Source organism: Vitis riparia, chromosome 18, assembly GCF_004353265.1.
Source record: "Vitis riparia cultivar Riparia Gloire de Montpellier isolate 1030 chromosome 18, EGFV_Vit.rip_1.0, whole genome shotgun sequence".
NCBI classification, from domain to species: domain Eukaryota; kingdom Viridiplantae; phylum Streptophyta; class Magnoliopsida; order Vitales; family Vitaceae; genus Vitis; species Vitis riparia.
Window position 1 is genome coordinate 8595020 of NC_048448.1, and position 19358 is coordinate 8614377.

At 37.5% G+C, this 19358-nt stretch overlaps 3 protein-coding genes across 4 annotated transcripts; 2 read left to right on the forward strand and 1 right to left on the reverse strand.

Moving 5' to 3' along the window:
* The first annotated feature begins 2809 nt into the window (after nucleotides 1-2809).
* Nucleotides 2810-5566, forward strand: LOC117906631 (transcription factor bHLH95-like). The gene is made up of 3 exons (XM_034819744.1): nucleotides 2810-3294; nucleotides 3952-4407; nucleotides 5216-5566. Exons 1-3 carry the CDS (start codon nucleotides 2977-2979, stop codon nucleotides 5315-5317), a joined length of 876 nt encoding a protein of 291 aa, XP_034675635.1. The 5' UTR covers nucleotides 2810-2976; the 3' UTR covers nucleotides 5318-5566.
* Nucleotides 5567-9493: 3927 nt separating this feature from the next.
* Nucleotides 9494-12843, forward strand: LOC117906629 (probable serine/threonine-protein kinase At1g01540). 2 transcript variants are annotated; one of them, XM_034819740.1, is made up of 7 exons: nucleotides 9494-10311; nucleotides 10607-10711; nucleotides 10840-10962; nucleotides 11059-11229; nucleotides 11342-11471; nucleotides 11598-11807; nucleotides 12370-12843. In XM_034819740.1, the coding sequence occupies exons 1-7, from the start codon at nucleotides 9665-9667 to the stop codon at nucleotides 12541-12543; spliced, it is 1560 nt and encodes a 519-aa protein (XP_034675631.1). In that variant the 5' UTR covers nucleotides 9494-9664; the 3' UTR covers nucleotides 12544-12843. The 2 variants fall into 2 exon arrangements, with proteins under 2 accessions (XP_034675631.1, XP_034675632.1); XM_034819741.1 differs by having other exon boundaries at nucleotides 9496-10311; nucleotides 12376-12843.
* A 2755-nt stretch (nucleotides 12844-15598) lies between these two features.
* On the reverse strand, nucleotides 15599-17899 carry LOC117907506 (subtilisin-like protease SBT3). The gene has a single exon (XM_034821053.1). It carries the CDS (start codon nucleotides 17897-17899, stop codon nucleotides 15599-15601), a length of 2301 nt encoding a protein of 766 aa, XP_034676944.1.
* Nucleotides 17900-19358: the final 1459 nt, after the last annotated feature.

The following is a 19358-nucleotide window of genomic DNA, read 5'->3' on the forward strand; positions in this document are numbered from 1 at the left end:
AAATCATGAGCAGTGTACATGGAGTTCAATAATTGCCTGGTCAACTGAATAATGGTCCATCCCAGCTTGGGGACCAAACCTCTCAATTTAGTCGCACATAAGGATATCTTTTCTCATGGATCTCTTAGTGATTAAAGCATATGTTGGAATTTGTGTTTTCTACTTTTAATATATATATTAAAGCCCTCCGTTTAGTTGCACGTAAGGATATCTTTTTGAATGGATCTGTCGGTCTCACGCACGCGTAAAATGCTCAAACACTAGGTAGGAATGACATTTGTACAAGACTTAAAATAAGGAAGGAGAGATCGTATAAAATGTAACAATACTTTTCATCCCAAAAGGAGGTTTGAATACATAGAAACAAGTAGCAGATGCGGAATTTTGTGTTGTACATCTACTCTCATCTAATCTATCTAATCTACAGAAAGTGAGAGATACATTGTAAGACCAGAGAGGTCACCAAGTTTCTCTGAAGCAACACATGCATGGAACCCTCATTGAATGCTGGCTGCTGACCCTTCAAAGTCACTGCATTTCCCCATGGAAAGACGTTATTATGAATATAATTCGACAATCCCCAAGATATATATCATCGTCAATGAGATATACAGATACCAACGTATGAAATTACAGCCACTATATTAAAAGTCCAACTAGTTGAAACACTTGAGAAAATGCACATTAATTATCCTTCAAAAGCTGGCCTAACCCAGCTCTGTGAAGTTATTGAAGGTATGACTCTGTGATCCAAACTTCTGAAACTCCTTAATGTTTTATAATAACGTCTCCAATGTTGTTTTGGTGTTTCCAAAAAACCTAATATGTTTGAAAACTAAAATGAAATGAGCAATAACATCTGTTTTATCTTCTCTTGTCCACCTAACCACCTTAGAGTTTTGACTGGGGATAGAGGCTTACAACTGTTAAGACTTTTGTGTAGACTGTAGACGAAGATGACAATGATGTATGATTTGGCATTTTCCAACGTACATGTCTTACACAGGAAGTATGCGTCAAAATCGAAGTCTAGATTTTTGTTTACTCCTTATTAGGATGAGGAATTTGGTACCCTTTTTTTTTTTCTTATAAAAAAGAAATTCTATACTTGCAGACATAATAAATTGGGCTGGAAGCAAAATTATCCTAGATTGAGTAACCCTTCCTTTGAAAAAAAAAAAGGTGGTATATCTAGTATTACACGCAAAGAAAAATATATCTGCATTATCAAATTGTGTACATATATGGATTTGTTTTTTGATAAGTTGGCGGTTAGCATGGAAGCAGTGGGCTGAGACGCAGTGTATTATCAAGGAATAATGAGTATATTTTGTCTTACAGTTTGTGTAAGGACAAATGCTACACTTCAGCCAATTGACACTTTTTCTCTTCCCTATGAATTTAAGGGTCTTTTGTTTTACGAAACGCGGTTTCTGAAAGTGAGATCATCACCCCTTCAAGGCTGTTAGATTTATGATTTGAGATGTGAGCTCAAAATTTGGAACAAAGATTTGGTACCATATCACCCCATGTTCCCACTAAAAAGTAATAGCTAAATAGAAGGATTAGAATTTATCCTTTTAATTTGGACAATAAGTATTTTCCTTTTCTGCAAAAGGTAGGGGTCAATCCTAAACGAAATTATGCGTAAATGGCATCATTGAAATGAGCTTTGCTACCCAGGTTTTGAGCAGAGGCAGGTTGGTGTTGAATTCATGATTTGAAATGACAAAGGAAGAGGGCGATGGAGCTGGCCCTTGAGTACTTTGAGGTGACGCAGATGTGTGTTTCAGAATGATGATTTACATGATATAATTAAAAAGGGAAAGAAAAAGGAAAACTATTCGCCAATAGTGATCATAAGCCATTCTCGAGAGAATCTTCAAAAAGTCTGAGACTTGCAGAGAATAGCAATGATATTTGATGTAGAAAAGTTTCTGAAACTGAAACCAGACTGAGAGTTTGAAAAAGGCTACACCTCCTTCCTTCTTATTTTTATTATTGAATTTTAGTGAAGAAGGGTTGGCTGATCTCATCTGCCCCTTGGCACACATAAAAGAAAATACCCTGCGCTTTGGTGGTTGTACATTTGGGACGGGCTTCCAGATGAATTGAAGTTAATACATGGTCCACAGGTACCACCAAAAAAAAAAATGGAGAGAGAGAGAGAATTCCTTGGATACTCCATAATTGCACAGCAGGTGGGAAATGGAGGAGGGTGAGTTGAGCCGCAGTTCCAGTGATAGTCTTGCTTTTGAATTACATAACGGCCAAATAATGGCAGCCACAGCCGTGTTCCATAACGCGTCTACGCTTCTCCCTCTCTTTGGTGACCGTCCTTTCTATTATTACCATCCCACTTCCCTTTCATTTACTTGAATGCCACTCTCCTCCTTGCCACACGCCTATCCGAGGATTTTATATGGAAATGGTTGGGACTCGGGAGCAAACAAATTTCTTTGGGACAAATCTAGATATGCAAGTAGTATGCCGTGTTACATTAATGCGCACATGCCCTGACTCAATTAGCATTGCGTCTAATCTTCTGAATAATACAAGAAGGTCATATTGATTATTGTGTGCTGTTAAATTTAGTGAAGTGGAAAATTGAACATTGGCAGGGATTTTTGTGGAAGGAAAACAAAAGAGGTAGAAAACATAGGTGATATCGATTTGAAGCTAAAAGCCAAGGGGACAAGGTGGCATTGTGGTAAATAAAGGAGAAAGGAGTGTGAGGAAAGTAGGAGAGAGGAGGTAGGAAGTGGGAAGCAGAGAAATGTAGAGAGGAAGGGTGTTGGCATCCGTTTTTGTATGGACGCCAATAACGGGATTGTCTTATGATTATATTTTGGGGTTTTGCTGGCAACAGAATCGTCTCCATTCCTACACCTCGCCACCTTTTCAAAACCCACTCCCACTTTTTCCCCCTATATTACACTTCTCTTTCTTGTCTTTCTCTTCCTCAATACAGCGGTCATGTCTGAAGAAGCAAGCCATGGAAATCTGTGGCAAAACCATTCTTGTGATTTCTTGAATTCAGATAGTAATTCAGGTGGTAGTGGTGGAGAAAAGTTGGGGGAAAAGCCACCTGATTCAAGCTCTAATAGCCCCGTTGAGAACCGACAGGGTATGGCACTGGTGGGTCGGAAGCGAGGCAGGCGTGCAAAGGCTAGTGACGGTGGTGGTGGTGAATCAGAGCATGAGACTCACATATGGACGGAGAGAGAAAGGAGGAAGAAGATGAGGAACATGTTCTCTGGTCTTCATGCTTTGCTTCCTCAATTGCCTCCTAAGGTAATTTAGTCTTCTTTTTCTTTTTCCCTTTTTTCCCTTGTTTCCTGTGCTTGAGACTCTGATTTCTTTCTTCTTGGGTAAGTCAGTGAACACGGCTTCAGATGCCAGTACTTTAATAAGAGATATGAAGAAAACCTTCTTCATCTGGCTTCCAACATACATTAAAATTTTCTTCTTTGATACAATTGGCATTAAAGGTACAGTTGCCGTTAAAAGAACAAACGGCTAGAACATTTAAAAATATTCAAAACCCAGGTCGTGCATCAATTTCACCATTGTGTTCTAATATTGAGACCATGAGTTTGGGTACATATATAAATCTTCAATTTGAGCTAGAGAAAAACATTTTACATTTAAGAAAACAATTCCTCCCCAGGTCCTAGGGTTGCTACCGGAGTGGAAATCAATTTGAAGTATTTTTGTCTTGCACCTTAATTTTCATTTTATTTTTACTTACTCAAGGGTGCTTTTGGGGATTAATCAAATTCTCCTATTGTGTTTTCAGCACCATTGTTTTGATTTTCATGGCATTTGAAATGGGTTTAGATTGTTTAGGATCTTTGACAATCATTTTTCAAGGGCTTCGTAATTTTCTTGGCATCTGAATGTGCAATAGCATGATTTTAGTGTGCCATATATATATTGTTATGCACACAGGCAGACAAGTCCACCATAGTTGACGAAGCAGTGAACTATATCAAGACCCTTCAAAACTCTCTTATAAAACTTCAAAAGCAAAGGCATGAAATGCAGCAGGGTGCAACTGCTGTTGACTGTGAACAATCCATCATCACATCCCAAGCATTAGCTCCGGACACGAGAGAAACATCTTTGCCCGCAGGTGATAGATCATTGAAGAACTACTTCTCACTGCCCACAAACAAGCCAAACTTGCTTTCAGTACCTTCTTCTTCATTGTGCTTCCAAACATGGTTTTCTCCAAACGTTGTGGTGAGCATGTGTGGCAATGATGCGCATATCAGCGTGTGTTCATCAAGGAAACCCGGGTTGCTAGCCACCATCTTCTACATACTGGAGAAACATAAGCTGGATGTGCTGTCTGCCCACATTTCCTCCACTCAGCAGCGCAGCATTTACATGATCCATGCCCATGTAAGTCCAACATCCTTTCCTTGCTTTAATTTCTTAATTTGGGCTAATGACATTCAATTAAATGAAGGGAAGTTTCCCTAAATTAGGTTCGTTGAGTGCTTGATTAATGATGATAAAGACATGTGGTGAATTATGTAATCAATGAGATTTTTGTGGGAGGAAATTGAATTATTGATTATAGAATATTAGAGATTCATTGCATATATCATTAATGCTTATCATAATTGAATTCATGCATCCGTACTTGTTTGCTTTGATACAATATTGGAACAAACATGGTATAAAAACAAATAATACATCACTCATAATCATATAATTTTCATTCTTCCTTAAATGTATTATTCTCGTCAAGAAAAGCCACTGCAAGTCAATAGAAGTAATGACTGAGACAAACCTAATTAATTTTCGTTCTAGCTGGGGCCATAGGGAGGAGGTTGGTTCCAGTGTTCTGTCCTTCACGCCTTCAACTACTGGACCTCAATACCCTAAGATCCCCCTCCCTTTATAATATGCCTTGTAAGGTAGATAGATGGTCATGCATGAAACAATTCCTTGCAATCTGATCTATAAATTTAGTTTTTTGCCCTCAAAAGTCTAAACAAGAAAGATGCTTCCAAATTCGATGGCCTAACATTTTGTGAGGGAAAAAACCACCTATCCTCAAGGGCCTTGAACAAGGATAAGTGGTCCACAGGCCTTACTGTAAATCCCGCTAGTAAAATATGAGAGACAACAAATGATATTTTGAATTTATTGGGGTATGAGTAGTGTTTTTTACTAAATGATGGGTGGTTTCTTTATTGAACAGGCTAGTGGAGTTTCAGATGATCAACTTCCAAAGGGATTGACAGTGGAGGAAATATTCAAGCTAGCTGTAGGAGAGATGACCCTTTGGCTCTCATCATGTTAACACAATTAAGAACATCATCCCAAAGGAAATCGCTTGGTTGCCATTCTTGAAGAATTGAGGGGAGTACTTTCTTTAAATTTGATCAACGAAATTAATTTATCTCAGTTTGCTCACTGTATTGGGCTTGATCCCTGGTAGGTTCATTAGCGTGCTGCTCCAGAAGGTCATCGGTTTTATTTCTACAATAATTTGATGTAGCATGTGAAAGTGTAGAACATAATAATACACAATAACACTGGTTTTCACAACCACAGGGTTTTACACACTCATAGCTTTGTCGTTTCAACTGTGGGGGTCAAATCTCATTCCTCTATATGTCATCTAATCAAAGAATCAACGCCAGATCAGATGCAAGTACGCATCCTGGGATGGACCTATATCTGTTTGATCATGAATAACAATAACCCTCTGCGTTGAGCTCTACCATCACCTTCCAAGCCCGCATAAGATCCTGCAGACCATGCAAATATTAATCACAACAGTTGAAAGCCCCAATATGATGCACATTGTGAAGTTGTGAACCTCTATGGACCACACATACTTGCAAATTAAAGGATGTCTCCCCAGTCAAGTAGTACTGCTTTGAAACTGCACTCACCACTACCCAAAGATAAGCATATGCCAAGCATGTTTTAGATACTAGGACGAGTGATAGGTATTTGAGTCATATAGACTCGGGTGAAGAAAATCAACTACTTCATAAATAAATTAAGAAAAATGTTTCATTCGTTAATTAGCTTACCGGCTTACCTCTACAACAGTTTCAGTGGCATGTCAAACAACTTTTTTAAAATCAAATGTTATTTAATTATCTCATGTAGAAAGTAGAAGGGTGTTGTTTTTTTTCCTTTTTTATAGTTTTTTTGGCAATTTGATTTTAGATTTGAGGTTATTTATTTTTTCAATTTTTTTATGATTTATTATAAATTTTTATCTGAGTAAAAAATTTAAAAAATTTAATTTTTTAAATGAAAAAAATAAAATATTACAAAAACAAACGATCTAATACTTAATTTTATTAAATACTATTTAATTTTAATTTATATTTAGAATTAAATGAGAAAAACAAACACTACCCAACAAACTTGGTAGAAATATCTTTAAATAAATTAATTATTTATTCTTGTTAATTTGGACAAACTTTAAAATTTTTGTTTTCAAAAATAATAAATAATAAATTATATATATATATATAAAAGTATAGAGATTCCTTATGTGATTGAGATAGGAAAGGTTTTTGAACATCTCTGATATCTTAAATAGTTTCTAACATCATTATCCTTTGGACATAAGTTTCTAAGAACCTTTATATTTTATATAAAAATAGAGAATATGGAGTGTATCATACTTAAGCCTTGGTTTGCAAATTGTTCCGTGTCTTGGAGTCGAAATTCTTATTAACGATTGTGACAGCCTTTGCATGATATGTGCTACCTTGGGTGAAAACGAAAGTCAATTATTGGGAAGCTACAGTAATTACAAGTGGGGCTTTGTTTAGATACATTTTTTTATTTTTTGTTTTTAAAAGTAAAAAATTCCTTTTAAAAAGTATAAACTCTTATAAAAAAATATATATACATAGATTTACTTTATATTTTTAAAAATTACTTTAAAATTTTTAAATTTTGAGATAATAAAAAGTTTTTACTATCTTAATTTTTTATATAGCTTTTAAAAACCATTATATTTTGAATATAAATTTATGAATAAATTTGGTTATTCAAATTCTTATATTTAGATGCATATAAGAATATAAGATTGAAACGATTATTTGTTTATATTTTAATGCTAAGTAATGAAAAGAAAAAAAGTAAATAAATTAACAATAGCATTTAAAAAGACATTTTTGAGATTTTTTTTTATTTTTCTAAATAATAAAAATCTATTTGGACTAGTGATTTAAAAACAAATTTGTTTTTAAAAATTTATATTACTATTTGGTTGTTGTTTTTAAAAACAATTTTTAAAACTAAAGTAAAATAAAATACTATTTTTTCAATTTTTTTTCATTAGAGAATGAATTTTAAATTAAACTAAACTTTATATTGAATTTATTAATAAGTTTAATAATTTGAAACTCAAAATAAATACAATGATTAATACTTTAAATTCTTTAATATATTTTATAGTTTTTAAGAATAATTTAATTTTTTAAAAAGTGATTAATTAATTATAGATTAAATAAAAATTTTAGAATACTATATCCATAATTGAGTATTAAAAATACCTCATATCAGAAATATTCATGTGTAAGTGAGATTTCATTTCCTCTATAAACATTTTTAGTTTCATTTTCAACATCACTTAATTTATCAAAATATGAGAATAAGTAATAAAAAGAATGAAATATCAATTCCCATACAAAATGACTTAAGAGTTTTTATATTTTATACAAAAATTAATAATATTTTCTATTTTTTAAACATACAAAATAAGTTGGATAGACTTTATATTTTCTAATTTTAAAATTAAAAAATAGTACCAACTTTTATAAAAGATAGAATAAATCTTAAGCTTAGGTGGAGAAAGTAATGATTTTAAAAACTAGTTAAAAAAGTAGAAATATAAAAAAAATTACTACCTTAAAATTTAAAATTAGATACAAAAATGATTTTTAAAAATATCATTAAACTTTGATAAATAACTAGCTTTAGGACCAAAGAAAATCCTTTAATTAGGCGAATATTAATGAATCAATTGATTAATAAATAACTAAATTAATCAAGATGTGATTTATTTTCCCAAAATAATGTATCTAATATTGTTTTATTGCAATTAAGCGAATTAAATATTTAATTTTATGAATTAACTATGTAGTTTGTTTAAAGAAGTAAAATTTATGAATATTTATTTTTTGAAAATACAACATTACATTGGATACATATAATAAAACATATGCATTTAATTACATATTAAAAAAATATTAATTTATGTAATAAGTAAATCCTAAATGAAACTAAATAAATATTTGTACAATATATAATATTATAAATTTATTGAATTATTAATTAATACATGGGTGAAATTGAAAAACAATATTATTTAATCCAAATTACCAATTTACCGAGCATTAATTTATAAAGATTCTACCGTATAAAGTTAAATCTATATTTAGGGGACATGTATTTTTTTTCCCTCATAGTTTGGATTAATGTGCGATTTGAATAAAAATTGAGGCATAAGTGTATTTGTTATCCGTAGGAAAGGAGGCCTGAATGGGTGGTATTAATGCAAGTACAGTAGTGGATAATGGATTTAAAGAAGTACAATATCTTCACGTGCGGGTTCCCCCCTACCTAAAAATTTGTTGAGAAATTAATGCGGTCCGGTCCTCCTATTCCCCACTCCAATGTTTTTGAGATCAACCGACAGACCATTCATATCTTAATTCTTCCCTAATCTCTGTGTATCTATATGTGTATTTATTAGCGCTAATAATTGCAAATCCAATCAATTACGGATTTAGGGGATCCACCATCATTTTCATTTCTCGTTGGATGTTCTGGATGGGCGGCAAGGGGGTGGGAGTGAACATGAGAGGAATGAAGTATGGGCTGAATGGTGGGTCTAGGACGTTAAAGCCTAATGTGCGGGTCGGAGACAGCCCAGTGTTTGGAAGTTGAAACAAGAGATGGTCCCCCGACTACAGGGCAGCCGGATGTCAACCCGAGTCAGGAGTCAGGAGTCCGGAGCCCGGACCTAATCCTACAGAAAATCCAGAGATAAGGAATTGTACCTCAAATTACTTAAAACAAACTATTAATATGTTATCATAAAGCATGGATAAAAGCAAAGGTGAAAGGTCCACCGCAAATGTCAAAGACCACCTTCATACGCGTTATTAAAGTATTGTTTTTATAATACTATATCTTAAGTTGCAACGCTACCTCCACCACCACCACCTCCACCTCCACATAATGCTTCGAGCGCTGTCGTCCTATCGTCATTTTACACTTTCTTATGACATGTCCCTTGGAATCAGAAGGTAAAATAGAAAAGAGGATGATAAAATGCAAGCAGAGCCACTCAGCCACAGCAGTCAACAGCCATAAATGATGATAATGGTAAGTAATAAATATGTTTACATATTGGAGATTGGATACGGTTTTAACGATAGTGTCAAAAGGAGCAAGTGGGAGTGGGGTATCTTCCTGTTCCAGAAGTCCCATCACGACAGCTGCTCTCTCTCTCTCTCTCCAGTCCTAGTCCCTACCCATTGCCGTTAGATTAGCCCATTGCTGCCTCTTTATCATTCTGCTGCTGCCGCCAGCTCACTTTATTTCTCTTCTTTTTGATGCGTCTTCCCAACAATTTGAGTCTTTGCCGAAGGAGGAGGAGGAGAAGACAATGCCTGAGGGTGCGTTTTTGAACGATGAGCTCTCAAAACATACCTCAATTTTTGGTCTGCGCTTGTGGGTAGTTGTGGGCATATGCGTGGGGGCTGGCATTGTTCTTGTTCTGTTCCTCATATCGCTTTGGTTCACTTCAAGGCGGAACAGTGCCAAGTCCTCCCACAAACCCACCATCCCGAATGTGTCCAAAGAAATCCAGGAAATCAGAATCGACCATTCCCGAAACCCAGCGAACCCCAACCCTGACCCCAAGACTCATCATCCTCCAAATGCGAACCCACTCCCTGAATCGGACCCCTTTGCCGGGGCGGAGCGGCTGCTTCAGCCGGGAGAGGAGAGTCCCGTGGGCCTTCAAAGAATTCACATTGAGATTGGGAAAGATCACCGGATTTCTTACCCGGAACGCGGCGGCGGGTCGTCTCATGGAAGTGGAGAGGCTCGGTCCGGTGATCAGGTGACAATTGCTGTGCCTGAGGTTTCGCATTTGGGTTGGGGACATTGGTACACTCTGAGAGAGCTTGAACTTTCGACCAATGGGTTTGCTGATGAAAACGTGATAGGTGAAGGTGGGTATGGGATCGTTTACCGTGGTATTTTGGAGGACAATACACAGGTGGCTGTCAAGAATTTGCTCAATAACAGGTTCAATTTTGGGCTTTTTATTTTTTCTTTAATTTATAGATTTTTATTGGAAAATACATTTATATGGGAGTTGAACTGATTTTGATTATGAGGTATATGTTGTGGTTCACAAACTCAGTTGTGAAATATGCTGCGCTAGTTGTATTTTTTACGACTATTTGGCAATGATTGTTGGGTTGACATCAAATTGAGAATAAAAAGGCTTTTTTTGCAATATATGTTTTTATGCAGAATGGGTTTTGGTATTGCAGATTTATGTCAGAAAGTGGTTGATTGGGTTGTTATTTTGCTTCAGGGGACAAGCTGAGAAGGAGTTTAAGGTTGAAGTTGAAGCAATTGGGCGTGTCAGGCATAAGAACTTGGTGAGGCTGCTTGGTTACTGTGCTGAAGGAGCCCATAGGTATTTCAGTTTTCATCAGTTATATCCTACTTCTTTTTCTTTTCAATCTAAATTTATGACCTTGCTAGATAGGGAATTTTGGTTTGTGTCATCTAGATGCACTGATGTACTTTCCTGGTTTGTTCTAGGATGCTAGTTTATGAGTATGTTGACAATGGGAACTTAGAACAGTGGCTTCATGGAGATGTGGGGCCTCACAGCCCTCTTACTTGGGACATCCGAATGAACATTATAATTGGAACAGCCAAAGGGTATTGCTTTGAATCAATTAACTTCATCATTAATTGGGATTTCTTTCTTTGGTTTTTTACTCCTTGTTACTAACTGAAACTTCATGAAGAATGCAGGTTGACTTATCTGCACGAGGGGCTTGAGCCTAAGGTCGTCCATCGTGATATTAAGTCGAGCAACATTTTGCTTGATAAGCAGTGGAATCCTAAAGTGTCTGACTTTGGCCTGGCGAAGCTCTTGGGCTCAGAGAGGAGTTATGTCACAACTCGTGTGATGGGAACATTTGGGTCAGTTGAAACTGCATGAGTGAAAAATTATCTTTTAATCACAACCTGTCTTGGTGTCCATAAATTTGACCAAGCAAAAAAGGGATGACAATTTTCAGTTTCTGTTTTGCAGCTATGTAGCTCCAGAATACGCTAGTACTGGCATGTTGAATGAAAGAAGTGATGTATACAGTTTTGGTATTCTTCTTATGGAGATAATTTCTGGGAGAAACCCAGTCGATTATAGCCGGCCTCCGGGAGAGGTTTGTTGTGATAATCTACTTCACTTCATGACATTATCTTAAGACCAGTTCAATGTAGCTCTTCAATATTTTCTTTCTTTTTTCTACTTTTTCTTTTTTATTTAAAGTTGCAAGTCCAACTTTCAGGTGAACCTTGTTGAGTGGCTTAAAGCAATGGTTACAAACCGGAATGCAGAGGGTGTTTTGGATCCCAAGATACCTGAGAAGCCATCTTCCAGGGCATTGAAGCGTGCCCTTTTAGTGGCTTTGCGCTGCGTGGACCCAAATGCCCAGAAGAGGCCAAAGATGGGGCATGTGATTCATATGCTTGAAGCTGATGATTTCCCCTTCCGAGATGTAAGATTACATTCTTTTTGCAGCAAAATCGTTCTCCCTTGATTGCATTTCCATCTTCGTCATGCTGCTTATGAAGTTAGCTGTGTAGCATTCTTTCTTTCATGTTTTAGATTTTCTCTCTTGACGTGCAACAGTCACCAACTTTGTGCTTAGGATTCTTAGAACTCTGAGCTGGAAACAAAAATATTTCATACACAAATGCAGAATTGAAATTCTAATTCATTTCCCTTCTGATACTAACAGGATGTAGTGATACTCTCTTTCTCTGGATGTGGCATTGTTTGGAAGTGTGTTCTTATCAAACATGTTAAATATAGAATCTGTTCTCTTAAATTTGGTTCAAAAACAAAGGAAAACTCAAGAAAATCACCATTGGGGCTTTATGGAAAGAGGCCTGTCAACAAATTTTGAATCTCTCTTTAAAATTTTGCCAAAGAATATGTGAAACCGACCATATTCAAACCTCATTTTGCACATGACTTGCAAACCACATCAATTTAAGTAGTTTTTTTTTTATCTAGATTTTCCAAAATGAATTACATTGTTGTTAACCTTTATCTAGTTTCAGGATCGTAGAGCTGGAAGGGAACATGGGCGCTTACAGCGTGATGGAATGAAGGATAGGTTTCTGGAGAAACGGATGATTGAATCAGGTGACAGTAGTGGGTATGAAAGTGGTGCTCAAAACAATAGATCCTTGTGGAAAAAGCCAGAAGAACTCGTAGAAGAGCAGTAGTTTCATATTACTGGTATAGAAGGTGAATTGACATACGTCATTATTGTCATTTTTTTCCTCCATAGCTGAGTCTATGCAAACATCATTTGGTTCGCCTGTATATGTGATTTATATCAATTTGAGTTTCACTTTTGTAGATTATGTAGCATCTTGTGTCATGCTCTGTATAGCATCATAAATGAATTGTACCCCTGAATTATTGTTTTCCTTTTCTTTTTTTTTTGTTTCTTTTTTCATATTGGGCTGTCCACGGAAATGTTCCATTCAAATGACAAAGAAATGACATGGAGTTTGATATTATGCCTTGAAATTTGTAAATGGCCTTTAACAGCTAGTGCAGAGGAAAACAATTAAATTCAGCTTAGATGGCCGGGGAACAAATTCAACCCATCTCGAATGCTATGGATAGAATTAAAAGGATTTATATTTTTCACATATCTTCAAACTCACTGCCCATAGAAGGCCTTATGCATGAGGATCGTTTGCTGAAGATCAAATTGTAGCCACATGTAATCACCCTTGGGAAGGGAAAAGATCAGCTTAGTCATCTGGTGAGGTTTGACACTCACAACAACTTCTCTAAATTCACTTTAGCCTCAGGTCCCTAACTCTCCGTGTCGCATACCTCTTGGAAAACAGCTCAGTGATTGCCAAATAACATGAAATTGTCGACATACAAGGGGGGAGAAAATACAGCTCAAATTTGGAACTGAAAGTAGTCCTTTGTTTTTTCTTGAAAGAACGAAATCATTCGGGTTAGAGGCTTAGAGCACTTGACCTGGAGTATGATTCACGAGACAACCGACGCCTATAAAAACTGCATCGACAATGGAGTATTGTTACATGATTCTGAGGGCCAAAAAAGCAGGGCAGACAAATTCAGTCTGTTTACATCATATCCCTAAATTAACATGTTTGATATTAAATGCTTCAAAGCAATGTCTTGAATAAGTATGGCTGTGAGGGACCACTTTTTGTGGTGAAGCGATGGGGATGGAATGAAGAAAATGGGACCTGCTTCTCACATGCCTAACTATAGCATTTTTCCATACGCTGTGGGTGATGAGCGCTGAGTGGTGGGATACCTTGAGACCCAGAAGGGTACAAAGGCCTGAGAATCTTTGGACCCCTCTATTGATGTGTTTGCCGGTGATTTGAATATTGAAGTTATTAGAGGGCTTTTCGGCTTCAATTTTGGCTTTTTGCCCTCCAAGGAGACCCACAATCAGTATCCTCCTTTTGGTTGCCTTGGCTTTTGTGCATGTACCATTTTTGACCGTCTTTATTTTTGACTTGTCTCCCTGTACGGTAGGGTAGGATGATGCCGCTTGAGTTTGCCGGCCAACCACCTATGATCTTTTGGGCTCATAACTTTTGTGGGTATGACCCAAACCACATTGAACTTTTGCCTAACCAACTGGACCTTTCGTGAAGTGCCTGAAATCTTGATAGCCACCCAACCTTCCTCCGCACCTCTTTATTTGCTGGTTCCATGCCGTGCATCTTTGATATCTTAATTCAAACCCCGGACTTTGCTACTTTTGACTTATGTGTTATGTTAAGTTAATACTCCTAATTTTTGAGAACCGAGCCGAGCAAAGAAATTTGGGTGATGTTTGATAAGCCCAGAACACGGAGGAAGGGGGTGATACTTCGAAGATTTTGGATGTTATTTCTCTTATTAAATCAACCATTGTTAGACCAGATTTACGCATTAAAAATAATAATAGAAATGATTACTACCTTAATTTGCCACGAGCAATGTCAGATTGATTAATTATGAATGATGGGCACTCAAGTGCTCCCAAAACTGTTGCATACATTTATATCTAAAATCTCCGGTTGCATATTGGCTATCACTAGATACATGCCGGTTCACCGACCATCTTTTTAAAATATAGCTTTAGGGCATTTTCAATATTGAAAAGCACGCTTTCTGCGCTATTATTTTATTCTTTTGCCAGACCATCTTGTCGGCAGGAGTTTAGAATTTTAGACCTTCCTTTTATTTATTTATTTATTTTTTATAACCCATAAAAAAATCGTCTTTGGAATATACCGACTAGAATACGTTTACTTAGAAATTATAAAAAGGGCTGATTTCTCCTGCCGGAGAGGCGTTTGTATTCTTCATCTAAAAATTAAAAAATAAAACCATGCACCCCGTGATTGCCCCTTTGGCGGTCATGGCGGCGTTGATGGTCCTATCCCATTCTTGTCCACCACATGGCATTGTATCATACGCATTGCTTAAACGACCTCGTTTTAATTGCACCACCTTGCAACTCACGGTTTTGGGAGGCAACTCCTATGCTTCAGGGTCCGCTCACTTTTCCATTTTGGGCCTCGAGAGAACTGGATCCGAAAGTATAAATTCTCCTTTTGTCGGCAACCATCATACAATGAAATATGAAAAATATTTTATACAAAAGCAACGACTTCTTTGTGTGATTGACCACTGTCTCTGCATCCAGCGACGGAGAAATTCACTAAAACATGCTCATAGAACTGTTGGATTCGTTTTGCATAATATCACTATGTTCTGGGGAAAAACAAGTACTTGAGCTGAATGTGGATTCCTTTAGCATTATTGTCTCCTGCCGATATGTTAATGCCTTGAGAAAATTATATGAACAAATTTTGAGATAATCTGGACCAGTCAATCGGGTTAATCTGTTAATTAAATTTTAATAAAACCCAAGTTCACTGGTTTCTTTTCCCAATTAATTAAGTTCTTGAATACAACCCTCCATGAACAGTTTCTCTGGATTTTATATGTCTCTGCTTTTGCCGTGATTTGGCTTCTAGTGGTTTTTATTGAGAATAATGAAATTTATGTTAAATGATGATAGGGGGATTATGAAATTCAAATTTAGTTTAGTCTTTATTCTAGTAAATGATCCGCATATGCGCATGTTTTTCATATATCTTATATTCTCATCCTCAAACTTTGCCATTTTCCTTGAATCCTGGACTGATAGACATTAGCATAAGCAGATATATCTGTTCACTTATTATAACAGTGCGAGAACGAACATGGATGGTGTGCTCGTGTTCACTTATTATAGACGGCCACTATGGGGCTTGATACAGTGTGCTTGTGTTGATCAATCCATTTCAGATAACCATAGGTGACACTGGGAGCATCTGCATCAATCTCTACGGTCACGACGAAACCTTGCTTCTGGTATTTGCTAGTGAATGTGAGAATACTGGGCTCTGTTTTGATTCTCATTCCAGTAGGAACCTCTACAACTGCCTGGTAAGTTGCTGTATCATTCCCCACGTTTGTCAGTACCCTGCTGAAGTTCCTTACTTTTGGAGACTCTGCTCCTTTAGTAAATATGGCCACAAATGAAGGATAATTGAGGTCATTAGGTTTCCCACTGCAGTTCCATTGGTTGCGTCTGAGGATGGCACTCATCTGCTTCCTAGTGTAGCCAAGGCCGCATAAGAACTCAACATAATCTTGCAAATCCATGTCGAAGATGAGTCCAGGATCCATGGCTTTGTTGGGATTGATATGGCCAGCGCCAAAATCTAGAGGAGAAGCGGGAAGTCCTGTCCATTGGTCTCTAAAAGCAGAGCCAATATTGTCTATGGTATTTGCGGTAGTCATGATGGCTGATCGGATGGCTGCTGGGCTCCAATCACCGTGGACAGCCTTCAACAATGCTGCAACTCCAGCAACATGAGGTGCTGCCATTGATGTGCCGGAGAATAGTGCATAATCTGTCACCAAATCATAGTCACCAATTTGCATGAATGGCACGTTGGGTGCAACTGCTGCCAATACATCCACTCCAGGAGCAAGAATATCTGGTTTCAGAACACCCGGACTAATTGGGTCGGGTCCTCTAGAAGAGAAATAAGCCACTTGAGGTGCTGGCTTTGTACCCAACTTCGTTGACACGAACCTTAGGGCCTTCACTGTTGCATTACTCATTCCTGTTACGTACTCCAGGACTGAAGTCCCAGAATTAGTTGGCAGAACCAGGCTAGGAATGGAGTACTCATCTGGATCTAACAACAGATTATCGGTAATGAAGATGCCCGCATATGCACCTGCACTTTCAACCTCCTGTATCTGTGTATAAACATCAGTCTCTGTACTGTCACAGAGGACTACCTTTCCAGCTACCTCATTTGAATCCAAAGCTGAAAGCTTGCATGTCTCTTTGTTTGCATCCCCTCTTCCGTAGTACAGAGGTGCATTAGTAATGTAAATGCTCTGTGGGAAGTATGATGTCCCTTCCACTACTAAGCCATTTCCAAGAGTCATTGTTGCCACGAAGCTCCGATCAATGGTGCCAGCTCCTACTGTCATGATCCAAGGTGCTCCGTTGTGTGTACTACTTGTCACACCATCATTCCCAGTAGCACAGACAACTAAAATTCCTTGCTCAATTGCGGAAAGAGAAGCAATGGCGATGACATCGCTGAAATAAGGTGTTTGGTCAAAGCCAAGAGACAATGACATGATATCAACCCCATCAACTATTGCTTGGTCCATGCCAGCAAGCACATCAGTAGCTGCACTCTCATATGTATCTGTTGCCCAGAGGACCTTGTACATGGCAAGATGCGCTCGTGGTGCCACCCCTCTGGCGTTACCCCCAGCATATCCAAAATGACTTGCACCAAGTACGTAGTTACCTGCAGCCGTGGATGAGGTGTGGGTGCCATGACCAACATTGTCTCGTGCTGAGTCAAAGTCAAGCTCCGTGGAGATATTTCGGCCTGCTGCTATGAGGCCTTTGCTAAAAGATCGAGCACCAACGAGCTTCCTGTTGCAACAAGATTGGGAAAATGCCGTTCCAGACTCACACTGGCCCTTCCATCTCTCCGGCACTGGTGACATCCCTTTGTCGCTAAAGCTCCTGCTTTCTGGCCAAATTCCAGTGTCAATTATTCCAATGATCACACCGTCACCATATGATGCTGCAGGCCATATGCCAGAGTTGGGTTTTAGCCCAAGGAACTTAGTGGTGTGGGTGGTGAAGAGCTTGCCAAACGTCTCCCGATATGTGGCACGATGAGCTGGAGACTTCTCCAATTGCGATAGTTCAGAAGGTGTGAGTCTGGCACTGAAACCTTGCATCACATGACTATAGGAGTAGAGCAACATTTCTTTGTGGTTGACTGGAGATGTTGACACTGATTTTAGAGTAGAAAGGTGCCATGATTCATGAGTTGAGAAGGAATCAGGCTTGTAGGAATGGTCCATATGAATGATGTATGTCTGGCGTTCTTCAAGTTCTGACATCGCATTGTTGATCCCTAGTAGTACGAGCAGTAGCCAAGACAGTACTGCATGATGTGAAAAGAGACTGCGGGAACTCCGCACCCTGCTCATTGTGGATGAGTTATGCTGGGAAGATGATGAAAAACAAGTGCTTTGCAATACTTTCCGCGAGAGAAATTTAAGGTACAACGTATCTTTCGTAACGACTGAGGAACCCCACATAGAGAAATGTGCTGCCAGGAAGATGTTGATGAGCAGAGGGTTTATCATAACTTAAAATGAAACTATGGTTTTATAGCATGCATGTTCAACCTGGTCAATATCAGCACGATAAGTTCAAGTATATGTCTTTTTCTCGGCGATTTTTTTCCTTAGAAGACTTGATCATTATCCGTTTGTAATATTGCTACCACCGGTCTTTCTTATGCTATGTTTGGATACTTTTTGGTTGTTTGTGTTAAGAATCCTAAGTGATAGCCTGTTGCATTGGAGGATAAGGGCCGGCTTTCCTTGCTTACTCTTGCTCCTCGGTGAGCAGATGATGGTCTATTCTGTTGAAAAGTACATATCACTTATAATATCAATTACTATTAGCTTTGTTATGTCACAATAGTATTGATGAATTGATAATCCCTTTTTTATGGTCCATGAAATTTAATTTGAAATAATTTATTGAATATAATAATATGGAATGATATTAAAAAATTATATATGCTGGTGAGTACTCAATCACTATCTGATCATTAAGTACTCGGTACATGCATGGCTGATCATCATAATGGGACATGGATGCTTATATATATCTCAGACTCCGAATGAGATTGGAGAGCAGGTTTCAAAATGAATTTTGTAGCATTTAACGTTAGGACACAGGAGATGCATTCATGAATTGGAGGAAGGCAAAATACCCTTAAATGCTTTCCATTGGAATATTTCTTTACTAGAAACTGTGGACAACAAAATTACCATTATTTTGACATTCTCACATAGTTTTCTAAATGATGGCATAAACGCATATACTCAAATTTCGGATGAATAAGTTCCAAACAGCAGCTAGTGACACTACCATGGCAATTTGTTAGAATGGTAAAGAGTAAGAGTGCCAAAGGGAAACCTTGCAGGCGATCTCCAGGATGTTTCGAGATGGGTAATGGGACTGATGAAATTAATTTAGTGAAAATTGTGGGTGATATATACCATGAAAGGAATCTATTTCTATTATAATTGAAAAAAAAACGTTGACAGCAAACGGAAAAGTTTGAAGCGGATGCATGAAAGAAGAAGGAAATGTTAGAAATAGGTGACCAACAAGAAACGTATATAGCTGGCCATGTGCTGTAGGTGCTGAAATGGTAGTACTAATGCTTCCATTCAAGTAGTCTATGACGATATCATAGATAATGTGATAGTGATTCTTTGTTAAAACCGTAGAGTGCTAATGCAAAAGATGAGGACAGTATGCAGTTGATTTGTTTCACATTACAACACAACACAAGAGAAAAGAATAAAAATAAAAACTAGTCTGAATCCACTCATTTCTGAAAATGATCTTTGGCTTACATAAGTTTCA

Bases quoted from the DNA above. Each gene is read 5' to 3' on its own strand.
- LOC117906631 (XM_034819744.1), top strand. From the start codon at position 2,977: ATGTCTGAAGAAGCAAGCCATGGAAATCTGTGGCAAAACCATTCTTGT. The intron at 3,295-3,951 runs GTAATTTAGTCT...TTATGCACACAG, and splicing joins TTCCTCAATTGCCTCCTAAG to GCAGACAAGTCCACCATAGT. The intron at 4,408-5,215 runs GTAAGTCCAACA...TTTATTGAACAG, and splicing joins TTTACATGATCCATGCCCAT to GCTAGTGGAGTTTCAGATGA.
- LOC117906629 (XM_034819740.1), top strand. From the start codon at position 9,665: ATGCCTGAGGGTGCGTTTTTGAACGATGAGCTCTCAAAACATACCTCA. The intron at 11,472-11,597 runs GTTTGTTGTGAT...TCCAACTTTCAG, and splicing joins ATAGCCGGCCTCCGGGAGAG to GTGAACCTTGTTGAGTGGCT. The intron at 11,808-12,369 runs GTAAGATTACAT...ACCTTTATCTAG, and splicing joins ATGATTTCCCCTTCCGAGAT to TTTCAGGATCGTAGAGCTGG.
- LOC117907506 (XM_034821053.1), bottom strand. From the start codon at position 17,899: ATGAGCAGGGTGCGGAGTTCCCGCAGTCTCTTTTCACATCATGCAGTA.